The sequence below is a fragment of the Trichomycterus rosablanca genome, chromosome 10 (genome assembly GCF_030014385.1).
Source record: "Trichomycterus rosablanca isolate fTriRos1 chromosome 10, fTriRos1.hap1, whole genome shotgun sequence".
NCBI classification, from domain to species: domain Eukaryota; kingdom Metazoa; phylum Chordata; class Actinopteri; order Siluriformes; family Trichomycteridae; genus Trichomycterus; species Trichomycterus rosablanca.
Genome location: NC_085997.1, coordinates 758123 through 782336, shown reverse-complemented (window position 1 = coordinate 782336; position 24214 = coordinate 758123). Strand labels below are relative to the sequence as shown.

General features: G+C 44.5%; 1 protein-coding gene across 2 annotated transcripts; it reads right to left on the bottom strand.

The window, feature by feature from the left end:
- Positions 1 to 1665: 1665 nt before the first annotated feature.
- On the bottom strand, positions 1666 to 23870 carry sgms1b (sphingomyelin synthase 1b). Of its 2 annotated transcripts, none has more exons than XM_063002645.1 (6): positions 23786 to 23870; positions 8949 to 9487; positions 8077 to 8194; positions 6296 to 6449; positions 5300 to 5466; positions 1666 to 3851 (listed from the first exon to the last, which is right to left on the bottom strand). In XM_063002645.1, exons 2-6 carry the CDS (start codon positions 9323 to 9325, stop codon positions 3678 to 3680), a joined length of 990 nt encoding a protein of 329 aa, XP_062858715.1. In that variant the 5' UTR covers positions 9326 to 9487; positions 23786 to 23870; the 3' UTR covers positions 1666 to 3677. The 2 variants fall into 2 exon arrangements, with proteins under 2 accessions (XP_062858715.1, XP_062858716.1); XM_063002646.1 differs by lacking the exon at positions 23786 to 23870 and adding an exon at positions 12298 to 12463.
- Between the last annotated feature and the right edge of the window lie 344 nt (positions 23871 to 24214).

The window sequence follows — 24214 nt, the reverse complement described above, 5'->3', positions numbered from 1 at the left end:
GCAGCTTCCAGTTCACCGAGATTTGATTCTGGTGGCTCTTGGATGACGTCCGACTAGACGAGCGGCTGTAAACGTCTGATTGTTAATTGCTGTGTTTTATACGGAGCCACTTTGTGTTTTTATTTCTTTTACTCCCGTGAACCTTTATTTATTTAACTGATGAAGACACAAAGAAACGACTTTTAATCCCCAGAATTAAGTATAAAATCTTTCAGTTTCCTAACTGAAATGTTTATAATTAATATCATTTACATTATGAACTAAAATTATACTGACGGAGCTTCCAGTGACAAAAATACAAAAATAAAAATACAGAAGTTAAGTTAGCACGGTGCTATAGGTGACTTACCCTGAGCGAGCAGGCTCCGTGACAGGATCCGTATCTCTGATGTGAAACACGAGCGACTCCGGTTCTGATAAAGAGAAGAACTTATGCTCTCCAGGGCAAAGGTGGCTCAGAAACACGTCGTTTTACAGCCGTTATTTAATACCAATCCGGTTTGTTTTTTGTTTCCTGAACTCGTCAGGTGTTTTTAAGCTTTTTTTGCCAAGTGACCCCATTTTAGAGATATTAGGGGACCCCAAGATGACCCCACTATCTTCTCTGTTGATATTTAATTCCACTTAGTCATTATAAAGCAGTTTATATTCCACATGGACAGCATTAAATGTCACATCCAAGAGAAAAAAACTTCACGTCAGGAAGTCCATCCGGCGTAAAATACTGTGTTGGGTCTGGAATGAAGAGCTTAGGAGTTAGTGTTAAGGGATTGGGGTTAAGGGGGTTAGGTTAGGAGTTAGGGTTTGGGGTTAAGTTTAGGGGTTAGAGTTTAGGGGTTTGGGTTAACTGGCTTAGGGTTTACAGGGTTAGGGTTTAGGGTTAAGGGTTTAGGGGTTAGATTAGGGTTTAGGGGTTAGGGTCAGTGTGCTCTCAGTGCAAGTCCCAAGCCCAGATATAAACAGTAGGATCATGTGTACCCACGTGTACCCTAGGATTTAGGGTTTGGTTGGGAGTTAGGGTTAGATTGGGGGTTAGGGTTAAGGGTTAGGGTTTAGGGTTTACAAGGTTAGGGTTTACGGGTTTAGGGTCATTGCGCTCTCAGTGCAGGTCTCAAGCCCAGATAAAAACAATAGGGTTGCGTCAGGAAGGGCATCTGGCATAAAGACTATGTTGAGTCTGGTATGAGGGTTTAGGGTTTGAATTTAGGGTTAGGTTGGGAGTTAGGGTTAAGGGTTAGGGTTTAGAGGTTAGGGTTTAAGGGGTTAAGGGTTTAGGGTCAGTGCGCTCTCAGTGTTGGTTGAGTCTGGAATGAGGACCAGATCCTAGGGTTTAGGGTTTGGATCTAGGGTTAAGGGATTAGGTTAGGGGCGAGTCCTTTAATTTACTTCTGAAACCCACAGTGAGATCTTTATTTCTGGGGGTCCTGAATTCGATTCCCAGACGAAGCAGTCCGGGTCCCTTCTGTTTGAGTGGGGTTAGGTGCTTAATGTACATTTTAAGCTTTTTAAATGCTACTTTGTTTATATGTTAATGCTGCACCTCTTTGACCCTCTTGCCCCCCACCAAAACTATAAGACTCGTGGTTTGATACTGCTGTATATATAATAAAATCAGACACGTGGACAGAAGCTGTTTTATACAATAAGACAATAAAAGACACGATCATGTGCTAACGGTGGTCATTTATTCGCCAAAACAACAGATCATAACGGCGGTAGCAGCTTTACTCACTCGTTTTTGGCTACACGACCACGCCATAACCGTACGTACACAGAGACGCGGTAATAAATAAAGCAAACACACACAGAATGAAATGATGCCGGACGTTCCAGCTGGTTTGTGGACGTTGATGCTCACTGATGCTCGGAGGAAACGGATTTGGTACCACTTGCTGTTAAAGCGGGGTGTTTTAGGGACCGGTCAAATTCCCAACTTTACCGCGTCCAATTGCCCGATCGCGTCAAGCTTCCCCGCCACCGACGCCGATCCCCGCTCTGATTGAGGAGAACGAAGCTAACCCACGCCCCCTCCGACACGTGGGCGGCAGCCGTATGCATTTTGCCACCTACACTTTGACGAGTGCTAATGCGGATCAGCACTGTGTACGGAGAGACACACCCTGATCGGCGCACCCCTGTGCAGGCGCCATCAATCAGCCAGCAGAGGTCGTAGTTGCATCGGTTATGAGGAGACACTATCCGGCTTACTACTACCCCACCCCTATATGAACAACAGGCTAAGCGTTGTTCATGTGGCCGCTCAGCCCAGCCGGATGTATTCGAGATCCCAGCTCCGGTGTGCTAGCGTGTGTTTTACCGCTGCGCCACCTGAGCGGCCTCGTTTCCCTAAATTTTAGCAGCAATTTTAACATTTTTGACCGGATGTGTCGAAACGTTTGCATACGGCCGTGTGTCTACACTCAACGAGCACTTTATTAGGTACAACCGTCTTGTACATACAGATGTAACGCTTGGGTATACAAGTACTGACTGTTATCAATCAAAAGCAACCACCTACTGACCAGATATAATAGAAAGGTGGATCATTCTCAGCACTGCAACGAGACGAGTGTATCAGGTGCAGCAGTGTTGTTGGGATTTGTAAATCATGTTTAAATGTACCGGCCTCTTTATAAGCCGGACCATTTCTGATCACATGACCCGGCCGACTTTATATTCAGTCAGTAGTTGAATACCAACAGTACATTTCTATAGAACTATAGTGATCGTAGCTCATCGTATGCACCAGATATACGTATCTAATGATAAATAAAGAGCTCGGTGAGTTTATAAACTAACAGCATCAAACCGTTATTTTATTCACATATTTTGTGTGAATACAGAAAACTTCACATCTCCTGGAGCAATCGGACCTGTATGGATATAAACTATATAGCCAAAAGTATTCGGACACCTGACCGTCCCGTTTAAAAAACGAACTTTATTAAAACAGTGCAGGTGTGTGTGTGTGTGTGTGTGTGTGTGGATTTGTGCCTGTTCAGTCAATAGATGGCAGCATTTGTATGTAGATGTATTTGGCGGTTCATTCCAGAGCTGTGGGAGCTTCTTTCAGTCGTGCTTCCAACTCTGCAGCAACACTTTAGGGAAGGACCTGTTAGGATCTGTCGTGGCTGAAAATCCAGATCAGACACTCTTCTACGTTATTAAAAATAATACAGATCAGACGGACCACAGGATCACCACCGTACAGTCCGAAACAAGGCACTGAGGAACGTTCTGTTACCAAAAAAAAGAGTCTCGGATGCGCTGGGTAAAAAAATACGGCGGATTGCTTCCACAAAATAAACGGAATTCTGATAGAAAATCTGCGTTTAGACGGAGAGCTACAAAACGCCGCGCGTCTCTTAAATATTTCCTTCTCTGCACCTCGCTCGGCTGGAAAATAATAATAACAATAATAATAATAATAATAATAATAATACAGTCTGGAAACGTGACTCAGTCGATTCTACGAGCACGTGGACATGTTGGCAAAACGTCCCGGTACGAGCCCGTCGTCTCTGCTTCAAGTAACAGATCGAAGCAGAACTTCTCCCGGAAGTAGCCGGGTGCCAAACGCATCCCTCAGCCGCTCGGGCTCCGCGTGGGGCGGTCGGTCAGGCTGGCACTTGAGGCGAGTCTTGTAACAGTCCCGATGTCCTCTCCGGCCAGAACGATCAATCCGAGTCGATCCGGCTGTACTTCACGTGGCCCCACTGCACCGACCTCCACGAGAAGGGGACGTGGTAGCTGCGGGGGACCACGCCCTGCACGTTCCGCTCCAGGTACTGGAACACCCAGAACCACCACACGCGCGACAGGAAGTTGCTCTGAGACGCCGTTTTGAGTTCCTGCACGAGACAAGAGGACAAAAAGATCCGTTAACGAAGGGGCGGGAACGAGGAACCCGGGCTCGGGACCTGCACTGAGAGAGCACCGAGCGAGGATCTTCACCCTCAACTGCATGTATTATATCAAAACAATCTTCTGTCTTTAAATAGTGGCTCAGTCATTCAGAGCCTGTATAACATCTTACAGTGCTTATAGTCCCAACATTCACCCCCCCCCCCCCAACAGTCCTCCACACTCACCCCAAAAATAGTAATTATAGGTTAATAATTTAAGTTAATAATAATAATAGTATTAACATACATAATAATAATAATAATAAATAATAATAATAAATAATAACAACATTAATAATAATAACAATAATATTAATAATAACAATATTATTAATAACAATAACAATAATAATAAAAATATTATTAATAATAAAAATATAAATATTATTAATAACAACAATAATATTAATCATAACAATAACAATAATAAAAATATGAATAATAGTAATAACAATAACAATAACAATAATAAAAATATTGATAATAACAAGAATAAAATATTAATAATAACCATAACAATAATAATAATAAAAATATTAATAATAACAATAACAATAATACAAATATTAATAATAATAATATTAATAATAACAATAATAAAAATATTAATAACAATAACAATAAAAAAAAAAAAAAAATAATAAAAATATTATTAATAATAATAACAACAATAATATTAATAATAACAATAACAATAATAAAAATATTAATAATAGTAATAACAATAACAATAATAAAAATATTGATAACAACAATAATATTAATAACAATAATAAAAATATTAATAATAATAATATTAATAATAACAACACTAAAAATATTATTATTATTAATAATAAAAAATTGTAATAAAAATATTAATTGTAATAATAATAATAATATTAATAATAACAACAATAATAATGATATTAATAATAATAATAATATTAGTAATAACAATAATAATAACAACGATAATAATAATAAATACAACCCACCACAACCACCGCGCCAGCATGCCGCCTCTATATCATTAGCAAATAACATTTCGATTCATATAATAATATAATATAATAATATAATATAATAATAAGTAAATTCATATTTTACTTTTAAAACATACAAATTGTTGTATTTTTCTTAAACATTTTTTTATGAAATTGCTGTGAAGTGGTGTTCTCGTGCTTTTGGCATGTTCTCCATGCTGCTATATTTCATGTATTTACTAATTCTAGGTTAAAATTAGAACTCTCGCTCCCGTTACCTGTAGAAACCTTATAAACATTAAACAAAGGTGCCCGAGATTCGACCAAAACACATTCTGAGTAGTTAAGTGTGTGTGTGTGTGTGTGTGTGTGTGTGTGTGTTACTAGTTAACAGTTAATAGCCCTGATCTAGCAGACAGATGTACTTACTGGTTGGTTGGCCATGGTGTGGTAGCACCAGAAGAGGCGTGTGGTGAAGTAGTACGCCACGACCACGTCTATGCTGTAGTGGTCATGGGCGAGGAGGATGCAGAAGATGCCCACGGCGCAGAGCGTCCCGCACACCCAGTGGTAGCACCAAAAGCGCCGGGGAGAATCTGTAGAGCGACACACACATACAGAGTACATGGTTATACATGGTTATATATGGTTATATATGGTTATACATGGTTATATATTGTTATATATGGTTATACATGATTATACATGGTTATACATGGTTATATATGGTTATATATGGTTATACATGGTTATATATGGTTATATATGGTTATACATGGTTATATATGATTATACATGGTTATATATGGTTATATATGGTTATACATGGTTATATATGGTTATATATGGTTATACATGATTATACATGGTTATATATGGTTATATATGGTTAAACATGGTTATATATGGTTATATATAGTTATTTATGGTTATACATGGTTATATATGGTTATATATGGTTTTATATGGTTATATATGGTTATACATGGTTATATATGGTTATATATGGTTATACTGTATATTGTTATATATGGTTATATATGGTTATACATGGTTATATATTGTTATATATGGTTATATATGGTTATACATGGTTATATATGGATATATATGGTTATATATTGTTATATATGGTTATACATGGTTATATATGGTTATATATTGTTATATATGGTTATACATGGTTATATATGGTTATACATGGTTATATATTGTTATATATGGTTATACATGGTTATATATGGTTATACATGGTTTTTAGGAAATGAGGGGAGGAGCCTAACCTGAACACACCTGATGCTTTACAGGTAAAGAGTCTGGACAGGGTGCCAGTATACAACATGGCATCAAACACTCTAACTATGGTATATAATAATATACAGTGGGACCCCCTGATCAGGGTGGAGGTGAGTGAGAGGTCCTTACACTCTTTGATGAAGAGATAGGTGAGGGTCAGCATGACCGTGTGCCCGCTGTACAGGTAGTCGCCGCACATGTGGTGAGAGCCGGTGATGGTCAGGCCTCCGCCGGCGAACATCTTCATCACCCGCCACGTCTGGGACTCCCAGTCGCCATGCAGCTGGAACACACAACAAAGAGAAGGCGTTCAGTGATCAAACAGAAGGGGCGTCCCAATACTTCTGGCCATATAGTGCGTGTTATACATCATGTGTTTCTTTAAATCAATCATATAGAGGAAATTATGTGCTTCCAACTTTGCACCAACAGTTTAGGGAAGGTCCTGTCCTGTAAACAGGACAACTAATTAAGACTAGGGGCCTTGCTCAAGGGCCCAACAGTTGGGTTTGAACTAAAAACCTTCTGTTTACTAGTCCAGTACTTTAACCTCTAGGATACAACTGTCCAAAAACTTAGATTAAAGAAGCTTCAGGGTCCTCCACACCCACTCAACAGCTCTGGGATGAACCGGAACATCGACTGATCAGTCAGCGCCCAGCCATATAAATACAAAGGGGCACAAATTCCCACACACGGACACACTTCAAAGTCTAGCTGAAAATACCGCAGGACGTCCAACAAGCTCAAAAGGAAAGCGCGATCTGAGGTTGAAAGGTCGCCCAGCGTGGCCTCTCAGCGAGGATTTCCTGCCTGGTTTGGTTAGGGGCGCGGTCCCCCCCCCCCCCCCCCCCTCCCCGGTGACTCACGGAACGGCGGCGCAGACGTACGCTCACACGGATCCGCCTGCCAGGACTCGCCACGCCGCCTCACCATGACAACACGGCCGAGCTCTAACCGACCGTCACGTCCAGTCACGTCCAGTCACGTCCAGTCACGTCCAGTCACGTCCCTGTTCCGTTTTATTACTCACTCTGTCTGAGCGCCTCTAAACACCGTAAATATCTGGTCATACAGGACGAAATCAAACACCCAGGAGCAGGGCGGACACGCTCAGAGTGTAACGTTCAGAAAATATGCTGACCAGGATTCGGGAGGGAAACGGAGCTGCTTTCCATTTCAGAATTTTTATTAATTTGTATTTATTTGATTTACTTTATTTTATATATAATTTTATAGTATTTATTTACTTTTTATTATTATTTTATTTATGAATTTTTATTAATTTGTATTTATTTTATTTACTTTATTTTATATATAATTTTATAGTATTTATTTATTTTTTATTATTATTTTATTTATGAATTTTTATTAATTTGTATTTATTTTATTTACTTTATTTTATATATAATTTTATAGTATTTATTTATTTTTTATAATTATTTTATTTATGAATTTTTATTAATTTGTATTTATTTTATAGATAATTTTATAGTATTTATTTATTTATATTATTATTTTATTTATGCATTTTTCCCCCAATTTTTCCACCCATGCACCCCGCACAGGCGCCTCTATCTGCTAATCAGGGTCCTTACACAGCGTTTGAAGACCCCGCCCACATAGTCCGGCCATCCCGCCCTGCTGCGTGCACTGCCGATTATCCCCGCTAGAAGGCGCCCAGCTGGGGATGCTGGGATTCGAACCTGTGAAGGTGACCAGCCCAGGCACAGACACGAGCACTGGCCGTGTCTGAGGGAGGGAAGGTCGGACGGGGTCTCTGCAGGACTGTTTAGGGAGAGTCACATGGAGCTCAGTGCGGTTCTGTGCAGAGGGCTCATAATTGGGAATCGGAAATGCCTAAATTGGGAGATAAAGGGGGGGGGGGGGGACGATGCGTTCGTTCATACCTTAGGCGAACACTTGAAGTGCATCCCCGGAACAGGCAGTGTGGTGATGTACATGGTGATACACCGGTACAAGTACAACGTCCCTACAATGAACAGGAACCTCCGGCCGACGATAGACCTGCCAAAAATAACAACAAACAAAAGAACGTTCATAATCCTGAAGATCTTTACATTACACAAGTCTGTATCACAGTAATTAGTTTTCCTGACAAATCATCATCAAAACAGTATGGGCGAACACTCCTCAATCATAGAGTTTCACATAGTGATGGCTAAAAGTTTTTGGACACCCCTTATATTGAATTTCAGGGCTGACGGAGGTTCCTCGTACTTCACACGACGTTGCCCGTTACCTGAAATGCACTCGCGCGCTCGAGCCCCGAGAAACTCGGCGATACGCTCCGTGTTTATGGATAAAAGCAAATATTCCGAAAGTAAGTAAATATTAGCAGCAGGTGACGGTTTAATGCCTGACGATTTATCACGCTGCACCCTGCTGTGCTCCTAAAAGTAAGTAAACACGCCCACATGCACATGCGCACATATATGCGGAGGGTGGAGTGGGTGGCGCCGAGAGTCAGGAGTGATTTGTGGGTGCCAACCTCACGATGGCTCGGCTGATTGGCTGCGTCTGAGAGTGTGGGCGGGCTTTGGTGAATGGTGAAAAACAGGGAGCAGTGCGTGACTCTACATACGCCATACTGTTCCCGGTGCAGGGGGTGTGTTATGTACAGCCCTCCTCGATTAGGTCAGGGTCGCAGAGATACATATAATAATAATAATTAAATAAACGTGTACGTGAACGCCCCCTTGTGGAGGCTTTAGGTTTATCTTGTAGACCGCAGTGGGAGCAGATTGTACCGAGCACTTACTTGTGTTTTAAAAGACTCCACTGCAGAATCCACAGGCTGACCAGGATCATTCCGTTGACCTCGCACACGGTGAACGCCCACTGCGCGCGGTCGAACACGTCGAAGAACTTGTCCGGCAGCGGCGGGCTGACTTCCTTCGGAGGCACGCGCTCGTGGACGACGGAGATCATGACGGTGGTCAGCATGAAGCAGCAGACGGCGTACAGCAAGGCGGCCGCGGTCTTGGCCCATTCCGTGGGGAAGGCGGGGCCGGTGGGCTCGGGGATCTGAATCTGCACCAGCTCCTTGTGGTAGCCGTTGACCGATCCGTTCCGCTGGGTCTTCTTGGTGTCGCCGCCGGCGTGGCCGTTAGCGTGGCCGTTCTTGCGGGCTTCCATGTGCGGCGCGGCGGCGGGCGTCGCAGACCGCGCGGAGACGGGGGAGCGGAGTGGACGGCGCGCTACAGGACGCGCGGCGCTCGTTCAGACATGCCGACGGTGCAGAACGACAGAAAGGACTTCAGGATGGACGGGGCGAACAGGACATCGTCGTTTATCTGCCTGAAAAACAAAAGAAATTAAAAATATAATAATAATAAACGAGACAGTGAAACTACAGACTCAGACGGGATTCAGACGCTCACGCACTGCGTTTAATTACAAAATCTGACATGAAAAAAATTCAATCTCAGCTCTGCTATCAACCAGTTGGGCGCCTCCTACTGTCCCGTCCTTGAGTCTGCAGAATGGAAGGACAACGACTTGTGCAAGGGCGACCTCTGCTGTCCGACCGAGACCCCGAATGCCAGTGCTTTGCAAGAGTGTTGGAGGGGGCGCGGAGCAGTCTCGGTCTCCTCCCCTCACTGCAGTGAACAGTCCACGTCTTTGGAAATAGGCTTACTGTTTGATTCGGTTCTCTCTCTTTAGGGTGGCGAAACTGTACGTTAATTGTTATGGACTCTTTACGGTATAGCAACTAAACAGAATACTAGAATAGAAGACTCAACTCGGCTGCCTTCATTCTGTGCTTTTTTGAATCGTCATCCTGTTAGAAACCACTCCCAGTCAGAATAGATGAGACGCCAAAAAAGAAGACCTTCGCATTTATCAGAGGGGTACCTTACGGCGCCCAGATTGCCGCCGGTCGGCTGGGCGCCATCTAGCGGGCATAATCGGCGGTGCCTTTTCTGCTAGGGCGGGATGGCCGGACTATGTGGGCGGGGTCTTCAAACGCTGTGTAAGGACCCTGATTAGCAGATATAGAGGCGCCTGTGCAGAAAGCATGGGTGGAAAAGGGTTCGGCTAAGGGCTGCACACGGGTCGGAGGAGGCGTGAGCAGGAATATACCCTCCTCACTTACAATCAGGGATCCACCAGCAGCGGAGGACAGATTGACTACGATAAATACTTGTTGGGGGTCTAAAACAACACCAAAAATACCCCCACTACCCTAAAATCCATCTTATTGTTATTATTTATAATAGTAGTAGTAACCACAGGCGATGGCAGAAATTTTGGGCCCCATGAAAGGATATCACCCACCACCCCAGGCCACGCCAACTCAATCTTATTCTGTCCTGACCGTGACCCGCCTGAATATGAAGCCGAGCACTAAAGAACGATATTCACGTTAATATTCAAACCCGGGCGAGTGAAACCCTACGAACACCCACCGCGTCCAGGAAACGCACCCGAGGAACGTAAAGCTAAACAAACCCTGCAGGCCGGAGGTCAATAATAAACCAAACACTGAGGAAGTTCAATACGTGCTCAGGCTGCAGAACTTTCTTCTGTTTCTCAACAGCACCATGATTACACAAGTCTGCTTCCAAAACCGCGCCCATCACATGAGGACATGAGGACAAAACACCCAACGAGAGTAGGGTCAAGAGAACGGAGTCACGAGGCATTCTGGGTCAATACATTATCCGATTAATGTATTGAAAAGTGTGGCAGTGATGGTACTGGACCAGTGATCAGAAGGTCGGTGATTCAAGCCCTACAGCCTTAACCTTTCATTTGGACCGGGTACAGTAGAACCCTGCCATTCGTCCAACTTTTCTGTATATAATTTGACCCTAAAATCAGACCAAACCACACGGTCCATCCCAACCGAGTCCAAGTCATGGGATCAGAAGAAAAGGAATACACATATACACCAATCAGCCATGAGATTAAAACCACCTCCTTGTTTCTACACTCACTGTCCATGTTATCAATTACTGACCGTAATCCATCTGTTTCTTCAAAGGTCAGGACCCCGACAGGACCACCACACAGCAGGTATTAATTAGGTGGTGGATCATACTCAGCAATGCAGTGACACAAACACCGTGTCCACTCACTGTCCACTCTATTAGACACTCCTACCTAGTCGGTCCACCTTGTAGATGTAAAGTCAGAGACGATCGCTCATCTATTGCTGCTGTTTGAGTCGCTCATCTTCTAGACCTTCATCAGTGGGCACAGGACGCTGCCCACGGGGCGCTGTCGGCTGGATGTTTGCGGTCGGTGGACGATTATCAGTCCAGCAGTGACAGTGAGGTGTTTAAAAACTCCACTCATACCAGCACGACACACTAACACACCACCACCATGTCAGTGTCACTGCGGTGCTGAGAATCATCCACCACCTAAATAATACCTGCTCTGTGGGGATCCTGATCACTGAAGAAACAGATGGACTACAGTCAGTAATTGTAGAGCTACAAAGTGCTTCTCGCACGTTGGTTTAAAGTTCTGATCCTCTTGTAGTGACGATGTCCTGAATTAAAGCCGGATGAGGTTCAGTCCCGTGCTTTACCAGGTAAACGGTACGGCCATGACTAAACGCAAACACGCGGCTTTATTTAAAGAATCAGAAAGAAATCCGTGAGCGTTAGCATGGGTGTGGCGGGTCTGTTTACAAGTCTGATCTTGGAGTAAGGGGGAAGGGAGGACTCCCACACTCCCACACCTCACATGTGCTTAACATTACAGCGCTGTGGGTTCCAGCTCCTTCCTCCTTCACCTGGGTGTGTTTTATCATCACGGTTTGGATTTCAGAGCCGTCTGAACTCAAGCAGCTTGTTCGTGAGAACTTTCCAGTTCGACACGTTGCACCGTTAGCGTTCTCGTATTTCAAGTCAGGACAAACCTGCGGGGAAACGAAACTGAAGCGTAACCGGTGGTCGTGAGCTGGAACACACGCACGTTCAGAGCGAACGGTCACACGCAGGTCACCTGAGTCCCGTTACTTACGACGGACGGGGGCGATACGCAGGCAGGACGACTGGAACAGTGTGTCGGGTGAGTACTGTACTCGGTGTGACGGGTTCCTGGAGGTTCCAGACAATGCTTCCTAAAGAACAATGGCTTCAAAATACCCTCACCAGCAGCCTGCGGTCTCTCCTCACGATGCCCCATCTGAGCCTCGGCGTTCCCACGGCGTCCCAACGGTGGAGCGCTTAACCGAGACGCCTCCAGGTTCTGTTTTAATTCACAGATCAACGTGTCGACCAGATTTACACACCGTACTCCTCCTCAGGGACGGGATGAGACGGGATTTACAGCCAGCTTGGTGGAATAACACTTAAAAACAAAACCTCCCAGTTACAACTTTCCAGTATATTTGATATTTAACCAGTAATGATAGAATACAGCTCCACAATCCTCCACAGCCAGAGCTGCAGTTCAAAACCTTCATATTAAAAGAAAATGTTCTCCTTGTTTCTTCACTCACTGTCCATTTTATCAGCACTTTGTAGTTCTACAATTACTGACTGTAGTCCATCTGTTTCTCTACATGCTTTGTTACCCCCTTTCACCCTGTTCTTCAATGGTCAGGACCCCCACAGGACCCCCACAGAGCAGGTAGTATTTAGGTGGTGGATCATTCTCAGCACCGCAGTGACACTGACATGGTGCTGGTGTGTTAGTGTGTGTTGTGCTGGTATGAGTGAGGTTTAAACACCTCTCTGTCACTGCTGGACTGAGAATCGTCCACCGACCAAAAACATCCAGCCGACAGCGCCCCGTGGGCAGCGTCCTGTGAGCACTGATGAAGGTCTAGAAGATGAGCGACTCAAACAGCAGCAATAGATGAGCGATCGTCTCTGACTTTACATCTACGAGGTGGAACGACTAGGTAGGAGTGTCTAACAGAGTGGACGGTGAGTGGACACGGTGTTTAAAAACTCCACTCATACCAGCACAACACACACTAACACACCACCATGATTACAGTCAGTAATTGTAGAACTACAAAGTGCTTCTATATGGTAAGTGGAGCTGATAACATGGACAGTGAGTGTAGAAACAAGGAGGTGGTTTTAATGTTATGGCTGATCGATGTGTACTATGTTTATACCTGCATGTACAGTAATGTACAGTAACACTTACCTTAAATCATTTGCTTTACTTTACTGTACCTTGACTTTTCCATTAGGATTAATACAGTGATCCATCTCTCAACTTAAGCTGTACTAAACACTGAAATCGTTAAATTATGGAAATGAATCAGTAGGGGGGTGTTAATCATTAATTCCACCAGTTCTACTACTTCCTCCAGGCTGTTAAACTACTCCTAAATACCCCGAACCTACTGACACAGCCTTTCTTTTCATCCTTCCAAAAGTACCGCTTCCTCCCCGCTCTCCTTCCCTAATTCCCAGCGTACACAGCGTGTATTCATCACCTCCACCAAACTTAACGTGTGTGTTTGTGTTCACTCACCCCCGTCCAGAGTAATAGTGGCTCCCGGTGCTGCGCTGCACGACTCTAACTGATGCACGTTCCTTCTCGAGAGCTCAAGAGCTCATCCTCAGCTCACCAAGCCCCAAATCCCACCCCCGAATCCCGATTGGCTGCTTCAGGGTTCCACGGCCGTACCATTGGCTCGCTCTAAAGTGAGAAGTTGCTCAGGAATGTCAACGAAAAAAAACAAAGCATTCGAGTGTTACGAGTGACTACACGAGAGGGGATTTACACGCCCGGGTGGTTGCTAGGCCCGCTCTAACTTCAACTAAGCAAATAATAACCTGAGGAAAAGTTATTCTGAGTAGCTGAGCTCTTCGAGGTCTGACTAATTCCACCGGAAAATGTCAGTCCTGCCCCGCTGGCAGCAGTGGCTCCTGTGGGAAAGTGAAGAGCTCATACGGGACAGGGGGGGGGGGGCGCTTCCTAAATTTAGAAGATTCATAAAAGCGAAGTCAACAGAATACAGAAGAGCTTTCAGTTTTATTTGGTGATTCGGCTGAGTTTAAAGCGATCGAGTTACAAACACCAGCACGTTAGTACAGATCCGTTATTACAGAGAGATCACAACCCACACCATCATCGGTTATTACAACAGGACGATTGGCAGGTTCTCTCGGAGGATTTGACAGCAATGTTCACTTTCCCTTTGAGATAAAAAAAGAGTGATCTGTCTGTCCATCTGTCTGTCTAGCCATCTATCCATCTGTCTATCTCTGTCTGTCTGTCTGTCTATACCCCACTGCTACCTCACTGCTGTAAACAATGTCTTTTGTCCTTTTTAATAATTATAGTTTAGTCTTTATTCTTTATATTTAACATATTTAGGCATACATACACGTGTGTGTATCGTGTATATGTATATCATTTTTGCTTCTATTTTTTATTTATTGTGTGTGTCAGCACCGTTGGATTGCTACTCAATTTCGTTGTACACTGTGCAATGACAATAAAGGCATCTTAATCTTATCTGTATATGTCTGTGTCTATCTGTCTGTCTTTCAATCTATCTACCTACCTATCTGGCCATCTATCTGTCTACCCATCTGTCTATCTGTCTGTCTATGTGTCTATGTATGTATCTATCTGTTTATCTGTATGTCTGTCTCTACATATGTCTATCTATCTGTCTTTATATCTCTGTCTATCTATCTATCCACCTGTTTATCTATCTATCTGTCTGTCTGTCTATTTATCTGTATATCTATCTGTCTATCTATCCGTTTATATATCTGTCTATATATCTCTGTCTATCTATCCACCTGTCTATCTGTATGTCTGTCTGTCTCTACATATGTCTGTCTATCTGTCTTTATATCTCTGTCTATCGGTCTATGTGTCTGCCTGGTTGGTTGTCTGTCTGTCTATCTATCATCTATCTATCTATGTGTCTATCTGTATGTCTGTCTGTCTCTCTCGCTCTCTCTCTATATATATATATATATAAATATCTATGTCTATCTATCTGTCTATATATCTCTGTCTATCGATCTATGTGTCTGCCTGTCTATCTGCACACAAACGACAGACAGACAGAGCTCCAAAGACCCACACACAAGAGATGCAAACTAGACACAGACAGGACCCGGATCGGTCCACCTGGGGAACGGGGAACGAACCCAGGACCTTCTGGGTTGATAAATGTACATTTTAATATCATAAACGTTGTAGTGTACGACCTAGTGGCCTGTACCACCTACTACACAGAAATGACAGGTAACCAAGACGAAGGTAAATTTTAATACTAAAGGTATAATAAAGGTTGTAATAGCTACCTAGTGACATACACTACTTACTACAGCTGCATTATAAAATAAAAGTCCTACAGTAACTTTACTACGGTGCATTCGGACTGTAGATCAGTCTGAAGCAAACAGTTCATTTCAAACTCACTAATTACAACGGATATATGTGCAGTTTGTACACTAAACCTCTTCCTGACAACATCTGCATCATTATTAAAGAATATTTAGACAAGTTTTACCTCTATTTAAATATTATGACGATCGCTTCACTAATCTGCAGACTTCGAGAGGTTCTGGAGTGCACTTACACACAGGAAATAAAGGTGGGCGAGATGTGGAGCACAACAGACATTTAATTCTCACCGGCGTTGGATTTCAGACGCCCCAGATTATCGGCCCCGTGAGCCAAGACGCGAATATCAGCAGAAGAAAACGGCTCTTAATAGCAGATACGTTTTTATTTAACGGACGGCGGGGCTGCGGCGGTGAGCTTTGACGCAGCTTTACAGTAAAAGAGAGCGTGTATGGTGAAATAATATTGGTGGTTTTTCATCTGCGGACAGTAAAAAGGTAGTTGGAGTCCGAATCAATCCTGCAGCAGAAAACACGGATCCTAAACGAGGTAAAGGGAAGCGAGGTGCTGAACGTGTCTGAGGTGACTTTGGTTTGACGTTTAACGAGGCGGCGAGATTCGATCCCAGGGCTGCTTTGATTGGTGGACACGTTCTACAGAAGCATTCCTCAAAAGAAAGGTCTTTAACCAGAGCAGCGTGAGCCTGACATTCCACGACAATTCATCCATTAAAAACATCCAATCATTTTCATTCAAGCAGTTTTTTATGGCCGTCACTAACCGACCACGTACATTTATTTTTGCGGGGCTGTGCATGGTCGTGTCATGACGCTTCTGTGAAAATCGGCAGCCGTTTACATACCGAGAATAACTCGGCTCGTGCCGAACCCCCAACACGCCCCCCTGCGCTCCTCACAGCCCCGAGCTGGAAAGTTTCCACAGGCTTGAACGCAGGACAAGTTACAGAAGGATGTTAAGTGTTTATAGAAGCTTCGTTAAGCCAGACTAGTTAGCCGGACTAGTTCTTTGTCTATTGGAGACGCCGGGACGTAGGGTGGTCTTACCTTATCGAGGGTTCAACCCACAGAAGTCACCAGAGTAAACAATAAAACCAAATAACACAGCAGGAATCGGTGCTATAAGCTAGTTTTATATACATACACTGATCAACCTCACTGTCCATGTTATCAGCTCCACTTACCATATAGAAGCCCTTTGTAGTTCTACAATTACTGACTGTAGTCCATCTGTTTCTCTGCATGCTTTTTTACCCCCCTTTCACCCTGTTCTTCAATGGTCAGGACCCCCACAGGACCACCACAGAGCAGGTATTATTTAGGTGGCGGATGATTCAGTGGATCAGACACAGCAGCGCTGCTGGAGTTTTTAAACAGCGTGACCACTCACCGTCCACGCCATTAGATGCTCCTACCTAGTCGTTCCACCTTGTAGATGTAAAGTCAGATGCTGCTGTTTGAGTCGCTCATCTTCTAGACCTTCATCAGTGGTCACAGGACGCTGCGCACGGGGCGCTGTTGGGTGGATGTTTTTTTGGTTGGTGGACGATTCTCAGTCCAGCAGGGACAGTGAGGTGTTTAAAACTCACTCATACCAGCACAACACACACTAACACACCACCACCATGTCAGTGTCACTGCAGTGCTGAGAATCATCCACCACCTAAATAATACCTGCTCTGTGGTGGTCCTGTGGGGGTCCTGAACATTGAAGAACAGGGTGAAAGGGGGTAACAAAGCATGTAGAGAAACAGATGGACTACAGTCATATTTATATTTATATTTATATCACCAACACTAAACATCTCAGCTTGTTGTTATCCCAACTCCCTCCTCAGTCGATTTCCTAAAAGAAATGAAAACCAGCATCCGGTCCAGTTTAGACGGATAAAAGCATCACTGTCGAGTCACAACGGACCCATTCAGTCTGTGTAACCCTCTCAGTCCTCCACAGATTCCTCAACACACCAATTCAATAAGAATCCTGACCCGGCCGCGTCCACGACGAGTCCTCGGCTGTAACAAGCGGCACGTGGGACGACTTCTTGTGCCAGCTGAATGTGAAAACGCAACACTAACAGCATTACGAGTGATTCCGCGTCCGTCCCGTGTTTCACCGCTCTGCTGCTGCCGATAAGGCTTCAGGAATGGAACGTTTAATCCAGTGTGTGCAGGATGTTTACCGTGCACAAGCTCAGAAGTTGCATCTTTGGTTCATACAAGGGCTTTACCTTACAAAACGAACATCTTTATTAATAGCATGGCTTTGTTAAAGGAATCTTAACAAGAAACAACAGCAAGTAACGTCAAGTTAAGTCAATTTTATCTGTAAACAGTGCTTTACACTAGACATCGTCTCAAAGCAACTTCATAGAATCCAGGACCGACAGACCGAAACCCCCTGTTGAGCAAGCCGAGGGCGACAGAGGTGAGGAAAAACTCCCTTGAGTGGAACCAGGCGTCCCCTACCAAGTTCTATTCATCATCAGTAAAAATAGTTTCAATAAAAGTGCCCGACATACGACAACACAAATACTGTACAGAGGAACCTCGATGTAACGGACTAAATAGGGGGGAGCACTGGTCTGTAAAACGAGATTGTCCGAAACAGCGAGGTTGTTTTTCCCAGGGGGTGTGAAAATATACCAAAATGCAGCACCAAGGTCCACAAAAGTGCTAAACATGCACATCTGATCAACAGCAAAATAAACAACGTAAATAGAAGCGTAACGACGTCGTGTAAAACTAGAGATGGGACGATCGATCGGCTACGAATCGGTATCGGCCGATTTTTTATCAAAATATGCTATCGGCAATCGGCGATATTTCCTAAATGTAGCCGATCCGATCGTGTGATCTATAAAGATCACGTTAAGTTAACAGCTCAGTGGATCGATCCAGACTTTGAGCTACGAAGCGCCAACCATCACATCACCATTCATCAACCATCGTACAGAAACCATCATGAAAGCTCTTACGATGTAATTTTGCCGATTGTAATATTTACTTTAAAAAGATAATTCAACCCGGTCACATCTGAGCCGATTCTATCAGCACGTTATATAAACTCCTGGTTCACTTTGGTAAATCGTGAGCGGTTCTTACTTGTGATGTAGATGAGAACAGAAAACGTTACAGAGCCAATCAGAGGCAAAAGTTTATTCATTACCAAATTCGTTAGTTCAGGATCATCTGCTGAACTTTTAGCTCCTTAGACGGAACGAGTCTGACTCGGTTACAGATCTGTGCTAATAGCTTTTTAATGAAGCTTTTTAATGTAAGAGAGTCACACAAAATGTTGTGTAGTAGCTGGTGTTTATTTACAACCACCACATTTAATTATTAACAGTAAACACGGAGAGATAACTGAGAAGAGAAACTTACGCTTCACATAAAAACGAATCAACTCATGAATCAATGAATCACTTATAGCGATACTGTGAACAAAACGTCTCTTCTAAAGGCACAAACACACACACACACACACACACACACACACACACGCTGCTATGGTTTATCTTTACTGTGAGGCTCTTTTTAAATTTATTTACTGCTAATCCCCCCCAACACCGACCCCCCCCGATCGGAATCGGCTATCGGCTTATGTCCCTGAAAGGAGATCGGAGATCGGAATCGGTGCCAAAAACCCCGATCGGTCCATCTCTATGTAAAACCTGTAAATAAATATTCAAATTGTTGTAAAATTGCCGTGATGGTACAGTGGGGAGCTCTGCTGGTGCATAACAGCACTAGAACTTGCAAAAATGAAGCATAAAACACAGAGAAAAAGGCGAGAACAGAACGAGCCTCCCGACAAAATAAAGCCTATCACTCATGTAAACAGAGAGACGTGCGCCGACTAGTGGACGATTACTGAACTACCGGTCTTTAAACAGGACGTTCAGTTTTCCATATTTTGTCTGTTAAATCGAGGTTCCTATAATAATAATAATAGTAATAATAATAATAATAATAATAATAATAATAATAATAATAATCCTGCCCAGTCTTTGGAAGAGTTTGGACCCCCCTGGTAGACGCTTCTGCAGACTATAACGTGACGTCTTGCTGACTGGGTGACGCTATCAGGGTTGTGTTCACACACTGGGCACATTTGCCCAACTACCAGTTCCTGGTTTACCGTCAAAACACTTCTGCTTTTAGAAACCTTGACCAACGAAGGGTTTGTGGTTGAAGCGAAACGTGAAACAACCTCTCAGTGCAGGTCACAAGCCCGGACGGAAACACGAGGGTCGTGTCAGACAGTCTGGTAGAGTTCAGCTCTTTAAACTCGTGGAGCTCAGTGACGTGTTTGTGGTTCAGATTTTTGATTGGTCGACCGACGGCGGCTGATTTGACGGGTCATCGGTTACAAGAATAATAGCCGGGATCAAGTGTCCAGTTTTATTTCCTGCTTTCAGACGTTAGAAGCCAGTAAACAGGAAGCAGCCGACAGAGGAAGTGCCACACATGAAGCCGCAGCTTTCTAATCCAGCTCATCGGCTCTCATGTTTGTTTTTTTCTGGCTTGTTGGTGGGCAGACGGAATATTTCAGGGTTTATTCTGTTAAACTGACCCGTTCTGAATAACACAGTTTCAAGTTTTACTCTGACATTAAAGCTTGATCACGTCCGGCTCGACTGGGGCAAAGTCCAGACGTCTATCATGAAGGGTCAAACATTAAGGGTTTCTGACAGCATGTACTTTCAGGGCTTGGGACTGGCACCTCCCAATATTTAGGGTTTAAACACCTCACTGTCACTGCTGGACTGAGAATAGTCCACCAACCAAAAACATCCAGCCGACAGCGCCCCGTGGGCGGCGTCCTGTGACCACTGATGACGGTCTAGAAGATGAGCGACTCAAACAGCAGCAATAGATGAGCGATCGTCTCTGACTTTACATCTACAAGGTGGACCGACTAGGTAGGAGCGTCTAATAGAGTGGACAGTGAGTGGACACGGTGTTTAAACACTCCAGCACAACACACACTAACACACCAGCACCATGTCAGTGTCACTGCAGTGCTGAGAATCATCCACCACCTAAATAATACCTGCTCTGTGGGGGTCCTGACCATTGAAGAAACAGATGGACTACAGTCAGTAATTGTAGAACTACAAAGTGGAGCTGATAACATGGACAGTGAGTGCAGAAACAAGGAGGTGGTTTTAATGTTATGGCTGATCGGTGTGTATTCTCACAGTACCGGATAAGAGCGTCTAGTTTTCAAGGACCATCTTTAGATCACGGGGCCACAATGTCAAATGTTTTGTGCCGTAACCCAAACCTCCTCACTGGTTTCCATCACGACCATCAACACTGAAGCCTAACTCCACACAGATTTCCCTGGATTAGACCTTTTCTCTGAAAGCCAATAAGGTCGTGATTCAATTCCATGTACGGAAATTTCATTAGCGCTCCCCGAGGACGGAGACATTAGGGTTTATTTACATTCGCGGCCTCTCTCTCTCTCTCTCTCTCTCTCTCTCTCTCTCCCTCTCTCTCCCTCTCTCTCCTCAGGGTTCACGTGATTTCTTTTTCCACTCGCTCCTCTCGCGCCGAGCGTAACGTACCAGACCTCACATGATGGTTTAGGGGAGGCTTCACTTTTTCCCCGTCATCGGCGCGACACGAGCGTTAGACCCGAAGCCACTGACTCACCCGCACGTTCAGGATGTTGCACAAGCGTCGGTTTCTATCTGGTCACAGTTACTAAGAGTAACGCGGCCACAAAAAAGTGCCACGCCTCTGAGAGTCGGGTCTAAACCACAGGACAGCGGGCAGAGAATCGTGGTTAGTCCATTTATAGTCTTTACTGACACTTGTTAGACTATTGGGAGCACATTTGTCATTTCAGCAAGACAAATCCACCTTCTGCACGTCTCTGGATGGTAGGAGAAAGCCAGAGCGAACCCATTCAGAAGCAAAACTCTTTACTCGTTGGGAAGCCTGGTAATCAGGGCTGTAGCTGAGTGGTTAAGGTACTGGACTAGTAATCAGAAGGTTGCTGGTTCAAACCCCACCTCTGCCAGGTTGCCACTGTTGGGCCCTCGAGCAAGGCCCTCAAGCCTCAATCGCTTAGAGTGTATACTGTCACACTGTACTGTAAGTCGCTTGGATAAAAGCGTCCGCTAAATGCCAGAAACATAAATGTTTACAGACGTTGACTTGAGGGTGTGTGTGTGTGTGTGTGTGTGTGTGTGTGTGTGTGTGTGTGTGTGTGTGTGTGTGTGTGTGCCAGTTTTAAATACGCTATACGGCTCTCACTGGAAGCCCAACACTATCAGGTGATAAGAAGTGACCACAGACTGGACTCGTGAATTGGACTCATTGATCGGTTTGAGGCTTGTGTGAGCAGCAGCGGATTCACAGTTGGGAACTGGATATGACTAGATTGGGAGATAATGAGTGAAAGGGTCCAGAAAGAAGAACATAAATAAATAAATAAATAAATAAACAGTCATTCAGCTTCATGAAAGGCCGATTCTAAAGTATTTCTGTATTATTTGCTGATCACAACGTCCCGTTTGTTCTCCCACAGCCTTGGCAGTAAATCTTATCTTCTCACGGCGCGGTCCTCCCCCAAGACAACTCGAACCCCCCTCCGCACCACCCCGCACCACCCCATCCCCTCATTTCCATGCAGACCACAGAGCTTAAAAAGCAGAAGTGGGATTTAAACAAAGCTGGGATTGTACGAAGCGAACAGAATAAACCGCTGAACACAGACCCTCTCAGTCCGGCTGAATTTAAAGTGCATCCGGCTACAGAGCTCGTCCACGGTCTGTGGGATTAGAACCCAGCTGCGTCTGATCAGAGCGGGGTGGGGTCGTTCCTGGGGGGGGGGATCAGGAATCAGACCTCCCGTCACAGCGCTTAGTAAACGTTTCATCAGAAGTGTGTGTGAGGAGGACAGAGTAAACACAGGTGTGGCTCAGTTTAGGGAAGTACCAGTGGTGGGGGGTGGGGGGGGGGTATGTTCCCATTGAAGGGAGAGGTAGGGCAAAACAGCATTTTTCTAGAAGCGCCCAGGTGGCACAGTGGTCTGTTACCCTCGCCCACTGCCAATGAGATCCAGGGTTCGGATCCCCAGCGGTGTCATCAACCGGTCGGGCATCTACATACAGACACGATCGGCTGTGTCTGAGGGGGTGGTGGGATAACCGAGGCCCCGCGGTGGATTGACACCCCGTTGGCGTCCTGTAGGACCCACCCTAATGCACCCCTGATTAGGCTAAAGCAGTGCTTAAAAACCCAATCCATATATATGTGGGGGAAGAGTGTAAACAAACAAGCTGCTTTACACGGCCGTAAAAAAACAAGCCTCTTTACACGGCCGTAAACAAACAAGCCGCTTTACACCGTACTCTAGCATTGCCAAGGTGGCACAGTGGTCTGTTACCCTCGCCCACTACCCTCGACCGGTCGGGCATCTACATACAGACATGATTGGCTATGTCTGAGGGCGGTGGCGGGATGGCGAGGCGCCGCTGTGGATTGCCGTCCTGTTTTGGGGTGTTTTACGCCCCTGATCACATCTACCCGAAGCAACTTGCATTACAGTTACAGTAAACAGTCTAAGCAATTGAGGGTTAAGGGCCTTGCCAGTGGTGGGGCTTGAACCAGCGACCTTCTGATTACTAGTCCGGTTCCTTAACTCCTGGGCCACGGCCTGCCCTGATTAGGATAAAGCAGCCGTTCAAAAACATGAAAATAAAACTATATGGAAATGATATGTGAATATACACAGTAATCAGGAATCCATATGTAAGTGGGGGAGGAGTGTAAACAAACAAGCTGCTACAGGGTTTACAATAAAAAGTGTACCAATCAACACCCTTAATCATTTCCTCTGTAGTTTTGGGTGGTTCTGAACATGTTTTGCATGTTTAAAGTGCTTTTTATTTTATTTTCTGTCTGATGACAAATCTTCGGGGTTTGTTTATGCAGTTTTAGAACAAAATACAGAACAAAATACAAAAATAATGCAGATTTGTATGTAAAGCATGTATTTATATAAAAAGCATACACACACACACACACACATACACACACACACACACACACACACACACACTACAGAAACATACATGCATGAGGATTTTCTAAAAAAAAAAAAAAAAAAAAAGTAAGTTGCATCAAATGATCAACAGATTGCTCCTGAGTACTCTGAATACTAGGAGCAACCTGGTTAACCCGACCACATCTTGCAGGACTAGGTCTGCAGGGTGCTCGGTTATGGATCTATTAAACTAGGACCAGCTCCTAAACCACCTAAACGACCCACCTGTATGTGAACGCTCCTGTGTTCGGTGTGCTGGAAACATGTCGGCCACGGTCCTCTTTAACTTCAAGACGTCTTGCAGGGCCGCTAGTCCTGAAACAGCGGTTCCTTTCTAACACAGTACCGTTATCCGCCCTCTTTAAATCGACACGACAGAGTACAAACGTAAGAAGTCGATCCAGATAGCAGTTAGTACCCGCTCACCGCTCCCCGACCTTTTTCTCTCCCTTTTCACGTAATATTTTGACACACTTATTAGGGCGCTAGGATGCGGTTTTGGACGCGACCCAAGATTCCTCGCGCAGGAGTGGTTAAGCTTAACACAGGGGGCGGGGCTTATTTAACGGTTCCTTCTCCAAATCGCCGCTCGATCCCTTCTCCCGATTCGTCCACTCGATTCGCTTTCCGTTACGTTTGCGCGTTCACGGGAGC

Excerpts from the sequence above, each read along its gene's own strand:
- sgms1b (XM_063002645.1), bottom strand. The coding sequence starts at position 9,325 with ATGGAAGCCCGCAAGAACGGCCACGCTAACGGCCACGCCGGCGGCGAC. Across the intron at positions 6,450-8,076 it reads ACTTCAAGTGTTCGCCTAAG|CTGCATGGCGACTGGGAGTC; the intron begins GTATGAACGAAC and ends TGTGTGTTCCAG. Across the intron at positions 3,852-5,299 it reads ACACCATGGCCAACCAACCA|GAACTCAAAACGGCGTCTCA; the intron begins GTAAGTACATCT and ends TGTCTCGTGCAG.